Genomic DNA, 9,259 nt, shown 5'->3' on the forward strand with positions numbered 1-9,259 from the left:
GCTCTTACTTATCGGTGCGTCGCACAATGACCTTGGTGCGGTGCGATAGTGTGTTATGGCCTTAAAATGGAACCGTCTGTAGAAGTCGTTACATAACCATAGACCACATTCTGGGCCCAGTTTTATAAAGTTACAAGTTACAGGTTACAAGAGTACAGGCTACAGGCACCTGTAATGCACTGTGAACGGCTACAGGTGTTTTATAAATACACATAGATAATTACAGTTGTAAAGAACCACGGTCAATCTCGATTACATGTGAAATCTACAGGTGTGAAGGACATCACTATTTTAAAAAAAACGTCTGTCATAGATACTCTGTGCTCTACTCACGCTCTACTAAATGCTGTCTTATTGTTTGTTGTAAAATATTAATTATTGGAAAAATGCCCAGAAATGAAGGAAAAATCGAGTGGTTGAGAGCGGTGTTCGATGCCAAGGATATACTTTTCGGGCCTTTTTCAGATTCAGATTAAGTTAGATTTCATGAAATATTTACCTAATAAGTAAATAAATACTGTTTCACATTACATTATAAAATGTATCGTTTCGGTAGCGGCTCAAAGATAAGTACGCTGTGTATCGAAAATGATGAATAGTACACTTTACCATAATGTGAATTGTGAATGCACTATACTTAAATAAAGAGACGAATGCTAATAAATCAACGACAAATATCGGCACCAATCCCTTTCCGTTTCCTAGTAGATAAAATAAAACGATATCATCAATAAAATCAATATCAAACATATTGTCACTTTATTTCCTATTTACACATAGGTAATTACATTAACAAAAACTGATAAGGTCAGTGCATGGAAAAGTATGCATGCCCTGGCAAAATCGTTCGCGTTGGTGCCTAACAATAAAGAGTAAAGTTTAAAATCGCTCAGAAAACGAATAATTTTAATTAAAACTTAAGAATTACAGGACTCAAGACGTATGTCAGTTTTTGTTACAAGTGTATCAATCTACACTTGTAATTTACAATATTTTTATAAAACGCTTGTTCGATTATGAGTTTAAAACTATTAAACTCCCATATTTTCGTCTATGGTTGAGCTACAGGCACTTGTACCTGTAACCTGTAAAATTGTAACACAGTACTTTTATAAAACGCAAATTGTAAAAAACGGAGCAAGTGTTGCCAGTAAACGCCTGTACACTTGTAACTTGTAACTTTATAAAACTGGGCCCTGGTAGTGTTATTGAACTATGGCAACAATCTTAATCAGTCAGTCAACATGGCGGCCCAAGATGAAGTTGACGTATGTGAAAGTTGGGAGGATATGGACGAAATTGGCGTAAGTGTATTCGTCGCTCTTTCAGACATTTCTGACGTCGAAGCCGGCCGCCTTACATTCCTTCACACACAGGTTAATCTGTTTCAGTTAGACACGAAGATCAAGCTGATGTCAAGTGCGTCCCCGCCAGTGAAAACTCCACTGAAAGGTTGCAAGGTTACGAACGTAATTGTTGAAGACAGCGCCTGTATTGGGTCTCAGTGCGTTATGCCGGAGCCAGCTATTCGCATTCTGAAGCGGCCGTCGACGCTCGCGAGCGGGCAGCTGAACGGCGAACGGAACGCACGCCCTGTTAAAACCCTCCAACAAAGACAGAAGGAATACGAAGAAGCGAGATTACGGATACTGGGCGAAGCGCGGAGCCCCGAAGACGTCATCGACGACAAGTAAGGCGACACAACGAGCCTTTTCATTTAGTGAACTATCCATTGTTTACATAATCAGTAGAATTTATATCACATGTTATTATGATTTATTTCAGTTTGAGCTGCTTGCAAGATAAATTACAAGCGAATAGCATTAGCGACAGTCAGAATGGAAACAAAGTGAAGAATTGTCACAATGATAATGCCAAAGGGAAGGAGCGTAAGGTGCTAGTGAGGTTACCACCCGGAGCTACTGCGTCAGGGGTGTTCCCATCCCCGCCACCTCCGGGAGTGCTTGTTATACGGACACCTCGGGGCCCTGATGGTACCAAAGGCTTCCAGCGAAGGTAGCACCAGCCCATGACAGTCATACACTAATTTGTAATTAATTCCATCCACAAACTACCCGAGAAAGACTATGTTGAAATATTGGCTTTGCTTATAATATGATCTTCTTCACAATTCCTAAATTGTGTTAGCATTGTTTCTATGGTTCTAAAAAGTGTCTTATATGACCACATAAGCTCCAGCCGGCACATGATTGGCACGACAGTATCTCGCCCTCAAGATAGACTACCTGTCTCTGTCTAATTTTATTAATACAGCTAGAAAAAGGTGGGTAGTCTATCTCGCAGGCAAGATACTGTCGCGCCCCTCCTTTGCTAGCACAGGCCTATTTTAAGGTGAATCAAGTGCATGGTATTCATGTTATCAAAAAAATCCTTGATTGGTCTAAAAACTTCATAACATGCTAAGTTTGTTTGGATGTATCATTAGAACTAATGCATACATAAACACAGTAAACTATGCAGAATGTTTTGATAACTGGCCTTACTACTGTTATACAATGATATCTCAATAAAATCCTGACCAGTTTACTGTTATCATTGTTGACATGGTCAGTGGCACATTTGTAGTCTTTGCCGCCTTAGGTCCCATGCCCTGTAGCTGCCCGTTTCTCAGCACCCATAATATTGACTACATTTTGAGTTATTTCTTGGTATCATCATTGAATTTTTTGTCACAATTTGCTGCCCCTAATATCTTGCCGCCCTAGGCCTGGGCCTACTTAGCCTTAGGGAAAATCCGCCACTGGACATGGCAATGGCAGGCATTTTGCCTGGGTAAAATGAAGCTCAATTCAATCAAAACTTTGTAGGCCAAACATGAATTGAATATTAATATAATATGAATTTTCCCTCCATTATCAATGCTATAAAACAAGTGGCTCTTATATCAGTTATTACACTTGGGGTGTCATATTTCTCAAACAAATTGTAACTTGTCACTTTATGTTCAACGCACCATGAGAAAGGAAAAGGTTTTGCGATTTTCAAATGTTAACAATGTGCTCACACCTTTGGACAGACAATTTAAATAATGTTACTGGAACTAAAAAACACCCTCTCATTCTATAGAACAAATCATTTTATTTTTTGGTTTCAAATAGAATTAAATTATTTAATTGCATAGGAAGCCACAATTATGTTTTAAGCAATTAATTTAGAATGTTTGCGATTCTTGGAACTTTGAGAAAGAGACCAATTTCTAGTAAATTACAGTAAAAAATAAATTTACAGTAGTTGGAAGAAATGTTGTTATCTAAAAGCTAGAATACTTGTTTTTAGATTAGTATACAAGCATTTGTTGCAAGGTGCAAAATTATATTGAGCAGATTTTACTTCTGGATGGACCAAGGTTCTCAAATATTTCCCAGTTACAATACTTCATTCATACCATTATTGATAAAAAAGATATTTCTCTTGACACCTAATGCATAACATTAATTACTATAGTAAGACCGTAAAAAGTCTGCAGCGATTTTGATAGCCCACGCAGTGAAAGTGTCATTTTAAACGTCAAACTTCTATGAAATTATGACGTATACATAACACTTACTCTGCGTGGGCTATCAAATCCGCTGCAGACTTTGTTTGGTGCGAGTATACTACATTTGTTCCTGAACATAAATTATGAATTGTGAATGATGATTGAGCTCACTAAATGGAACAATAATTTTTATTGTATGTAAGTGAGAGCTAGATGCCAATCTAGTGGGGTGGGGTAATTGCAAATAGAGCAAATGCTATAGTCATTCGATTTGTAGCTGGCCTCGAGCGGCTAATCCTTTGTATATTGTTAAGTAAAACCGCGCGTGCTTACTACCTGTAAAAAAGGGTCGTATGATTCTAATTGGCACCTGAGCGCGGGTTAGTCCAACGCTCAAAAAACTAGTGTAAGTGCGCTCTCCGATAACGCGGCTTTGTTACGTATATCGATGACACATTTTAGACTGGTTTTGTAGCGTTTGACTCGCCGGCACCCAGTAACCGTAGAGGGACCACACACAGCCTCGCAAATTATTTTTCCATTTGTTCATTTTGAATCTTATTGCAATTTCCATAGGAGTTGTAATTCAATAACCGGTTAACTGAACCATTTTTTATGCAGGCAACTAGCACACGCGGTTTTACTTAACAATAGACAAAGGATTAGCAGTTTGGGGCCAGCTACAAATCGAACGACTATACTATAATAAGTACTAGAGTCTCCACGCGGTTAGCATTCTGATGCAGACCCACAAGTCGCTCCTGTCGCTATATAGATATGTGTGTGTATGTGTCGCTATATAGGGATGTGTAGCACTGTTTTGGTCACACACCAGAGCGGCGTGTGGAGCTGCACCTAATGTGACGACCGCCAGTCGCCCACTAAGTTTTACATGAAGTATGGCATGGGTGCCAACAAAGCCAAGAGTGCCAAGTAGATGCAAACTTAGCATGGTTGGAAGTCTATCTTGAAATACAAGTAGATGGTATAATTTAATATACTTCCACATTAGGTGGACTTTATCTATTTTACAGAACAAAGTGTGCCATGGGTACAAGTGCCTAAAGTCTAAACCTTTTGCTTGTATTTTTAAGTAGTTGCATTGGCCCCATATTTGCAATTGCCCCCAGTGAACCTGTCAACATATTGAATGATTGTATGTGCAAGTTTTCAGAGTATTCAAATATGTTTTAGCTCATTTTGATGAGCTTGAATGGATGAGTGCACTTTGGTGCAATATATTTTTAACAGACAAGTAAATAATGAGGGTTGCCTGTTGCCTGTCAAACAACTTTGTCAGTAGAAAAAGGCGCGAAATTCAAATTTTCTATGGGACGATAACCCTTCACGCATAGATTTTTTAAATTTGCCGCTTTATTCTACTGACGGAAATGGCTTGACAGACTATAGTCTCCAAACAACAATATGATCCCTGTGTCTATGGTTCATTAACCATTCAGATGAATGTCTAGAGGGTCTAATTATTGTTTATGGTCAATCACAAATATTCTTGGCCATAGACATTCCCAAGATTTCACTAAAGAACTTGAAGAAAAATGCAATTAAGGGGTCATCCATTAATTACGTCACACGTTTAGGGGGAGGGAGGGGGTCAAGAAAATGTGACATATTGTGACATGGGGGAGGGGGGAGACACAAACTTTGTGACGTCACTTTAACTTCATCAGTAACCGAATTTTTTTTTTAATTATTTTATTCGCTGTACATTTAAATAACAAGTTTTTAAAACGATAATCGTTTTTATTCTTTTAATTTTCTTTCCTAAGCAGTTTTGGGTTATAAAATTACTAATATTTATATCGTCAAAAATATTTTGATAAAATATTAATAATACTTAGGTACTTACTTAATTCGATTTGGCGATTTCGTAGAAAAAATGTGACGTCACACTAGGGGGGAGGGGTTTGCCAAATGTGACCAAATGTGACAAGGGGGGGGAGGGGTCAAAAAACCTAGAAATTCGTGTGACGTAATTAATGGATGACCCCTAATCATTATTTACTTGTTTTTGATTCAAGTTGAGAATATTGCTGCTAGTTCGGATATTTATTTGATCTCTGTAAACATGTTATCTACAAAGAATTATGTCATAAATTTCAAAACAACTGATTCATTAATCATTTCTAAAGATGAATGCGTCTATTGTAAGGTAGTGTTTACACAAATGATGGTTGCAAAAATGCTCTAAAATGAGCTAATGTCATTTAGTAAATATTTATTTTAGTTTTATGTCTAAAACCAAAGAGTTATTAAGAATAGAAGACGTATAAAGTCTAAGAATAAGTTGTGCTCGCGGCAGTCTGGCTGTCAAAAGTTGACGAGTGACAATTCGACTACCCGAAAACATAGCGCCATCTGTCACTCTGCACTCTAGCACTCTGTCAAACTAGGGGGCACGAATTTCTTTGACTTTACACTACTTCTACAATCAGTGACTCTTTGCTTATTCTATTGGAACACGTTTTTGAACATTGCGAATGATGAGATGCTAATGGTCTTAGGTCTCGGTAGTTCTCACCTGCCGCCCGCGGCGGGCAGTGGGTGAGAACGACTTAGGCCTTACAAAAGACGATACGGAAGACCGTGTTAGTCTGTGCGGAAAGAGAAGAGTCGTGGAATGTATCGGGACCCACAAATGAAACTGTGTGTGTGCCCACAACTGTGGAGGAGAAAAATTTGGAAAGCGAATCCTGTGCTTCAAAGTATTTGAAGACGCAACCGGGATATATGCAGTAGCGATGTCATCAGAAACTACTAAAAATCAGTAAAGTGTATTCGGTAATTCCGAAAAGTTTCGAATGTCGGGTAAATCCAAAATGAACTATAATATGATGGAGTTATGAGTGATTTTCGAAATTACCCGACATTTTGAAATAGTCTGAATTACCTAACTTGCATTTTCTCCAGTCCATCTTTTTTAATCGAAGATTTTCTTTTAAAAATCTTTTCGATTTTTTTCAACCATCATGCCACCACATTTTAATGAAAACAATTCATTACACAACCATTTCATTAATTATTATATATTTATTAAACAATGTGTGCATACAATTAATTGATAGAATAATTGTCAAAATTATACCATTAAACTTTTTATATCCCATTTTTCTACATTATACATTATAGTATATTTTTTAGGTTAAGGTACTTGCTAGTTGTATATTTTTAGCATATTATTTTAACATGTTAAGTTTTGATGGTGCTTGTGGTCCGTATGTGTCAATGCGCATAGAACCGCTGTGTATAATTCTGGTTATTTCACCTCCTTGTATAGAACACAGTAGGTATCTTATACCTCTTAGTATAATTTGTCGAGATCTCGCAAGGATAAACGATAGGACAGACTGTATAATAACGACTTTCAACTGTTATACAACAACGCTTTATTGGCGAGGGCTTGCCGCGAACTTCGAGGCTCGAAATTCGTATATCTGTGACTCCCAACATCGCGAGACATATAGTGATCCATTAATAGATACCATATCAATCAATCTTAAGTTTTCCATGTGCCGCGGTGTAATCTTACACTTGTCCATGAAGAAAATATTTGTGTTTTTCCATTGTCGAATAGGTATCTTATGCCTTATAGAACTAAGGTTTAATTTTCTAAAATCCTAATCACCTTGCGGGATCTCTGCAGTCTTCAATTTGTTATTGACAAACTGACCATGTAGCATTCGAGTGACTGAGGTGCATGAGTTCTGGTCAGAGTTTGATTTGATTTTACAATGGTTATATTGTATATTCTGGTTTGAAAGAAACATTAGTCCCTATAAGTATCATGTTATTTTATGAAACTTTAATATCCTATTACTGTTTCGTTAGAATCGTGGGCCTAAATTACTGTTACATAGACTGCTAAAATCGTAATCCTTTTGGCTTTTACATAAACGGGTTAATAAAAATGTTACCCAAAAACTTCGGGTATTGTGACGTCATTTGAGAATTTTTAGTAGACGTTCTTGATATTGCCTATACCCTCAGTTATCGGCCTCTCTATCCCTCGAATATGCAAGAGTGATAGAGATGCAGATAACGAAATTTAGATTTTTGCGGTAGGCCCTCTGCAACCAACCAATCGGGGTATCGAGTCTTGTTATAAGGTTGCACAAAGCCTCGATGCCAAAGTTTTGGAAACCGAAAACGTCGTAAATATTAATAAGTCTCAATATTTTTACACTTTTGCTAAGCAAGTTAGAATAAGAGACAATTCGGTTTGAAAACTGTGGAGTAGAGTACCTTAGTGATCAATTGTCTGGTTAAATTTTTGAGCAAACCCATAGGGAACGAAACTTACAAGTGTCAAAAGAAATGTGCTACTAAAATAGTACCTAGTTTCACAAAATGATGTTTTCATAACGGCTAATAATTGGCTATCGCGAACATCGAAATTCAAAAATCGACTGTCTCCGTCTCTTACTCATGCGTTAAAGGTGTAACAGAGTCAGATAGAGAAATTTCGAATTACCGGAGTTCGCTCGTATCCCGTGGTAGAAACTACCGTCTTGGTAAATATAAAGAAAGTTAATCAACCGAGTGTTTTATAAAACGCCATCTAGTGAAGCTGACACTTTGAGGGCGCGACTTTTTATTTGACTTTGTAATGTAATATAATAATTCAGCCTATATATGTATGTCCCACTGCTGGGCACAGGCCTCCTCTCATGCGCGAGAGTGTTTGGGCTATAATCCCCACGCTAGTCTAATGCGGGTTGGGAACTTCACATACGCCTTTGAATTTCTTTTTGGATTTATGTAGGTTTCGAAGTTTTCCTTCACCGAAAAGCTAGTGGTAAAAATCAAATGATATTCCGTACATAAGTTCCGAAAAACTCATTGGGTAGGTACGAGCTAGGATTTCAACCCGCGACCTCCGTATTGAAAATCTGACGTCAGATCCACTCGATCACCACCGCTTCTTTGGCTTTATTAAAAAAATCCTTTTATGGTCAGAGTAGAAAATGCCCGGGTAAAAGAAAACACTTCTAACATTTATAAAATCGCAGTCAAATTTATTTTAAGACTACTTTCGTTTCAAAGTGTAATGTAAATTGAACAATGCTTATATTGATGTCACAGTGATACGACACGTTATCGTGACGTTTTTGGTTGAAGAAACGTCACTTTTGATACTGACAGATCGGTATCGTTTCGCTTGACATCTTATTGTTCGAATTGGGCCAATGGTTAAAATACCTAAGTCGAAGATTGTAAAGTCAAATTAAAATCTGACCGAACTATACCAATTTTAGCATAAGTTTACAAACTCTTGAGGATTGTGATATAGAGAATAATCATCTTGTTGCAAACCTTTCTGTTTATAATAAAATGACAAAAAAGTGAAACGTTTTTTATTATATTAGGTATGTTGTCCCATTACTCCCAAACGTCTGTGCGGAAAGAGAAGAGTCGTGGAATGTATGGGGCCCAATACATTCCAGTGGAATGTATTGGGCCTGTTCGCGAGTTAATTCCTCGTATTTGCTAGGTAAACATAATTAAGTTAGTATAGTAATACTTACTTATGAAAATAAAGCTTGAATAGGTTGACTCAAGACTTGTGTGGACATTATTTCAATAAATAAATATTATAGTACTTTCTTACACAGATTGACTAAGTCCCACAGTAAGCTCAAGAAGGCTTGTGTTGTGGGTACTCAGACAACGATATACATAATATATAAATACTTAAATACATAGAAAACAACCATGACTCAGGAACAAATATCTGTATCATCA

General features: G+C 37.3%; 1 protein-coding gene across 1 annotated transcript; it reads left to right on the top strand.

Annotated features, from left to right (window-relative positions):
* Positions 1-1,241: 1,241 nt before the first annotated feature.
* On the top strand, positions 1,242-8,874 carry LOC134796415 (SUZ domain-containing protein 1). The gene is made up of 5 exons (XM_063768618.1): positions 1,242-1,304; positions 1,392-1,690; positions 1,786-3,464; positions 3,614-4,278; positions 4,313-8,874. The coding sequence occupies exons 1-3, from the start codon at positions 1,245-1,247 to the stop codon at positions 2,018-2,020; spliced, it is 594 nt and encodes a 197-aa protein (XP_063624688.1). The 5' UTR covers positions 1,242-1,244; the 3' UTR covers positions 2,021-3,464; positions 3,614-4,278; positions 4,313-8,874.
* The last annotated feature ends 385 nt before the right edge of the window (positions 8,875-9,259 follow it).

This window comes from Cydia splendana, chromosome 13, assembly GCF_910591565.1.
Source record: "Cydia splendana chromosome 13, ilCydSple1.2, whole genome shotgun sequence".
Taxonomy (NCBI): domain Eukaryota; kingdom Metazoa; phylum Arthropoda; class Insecta; order Lepidoptera; family Tortricidae; genus Cydia; species Cydia splendana.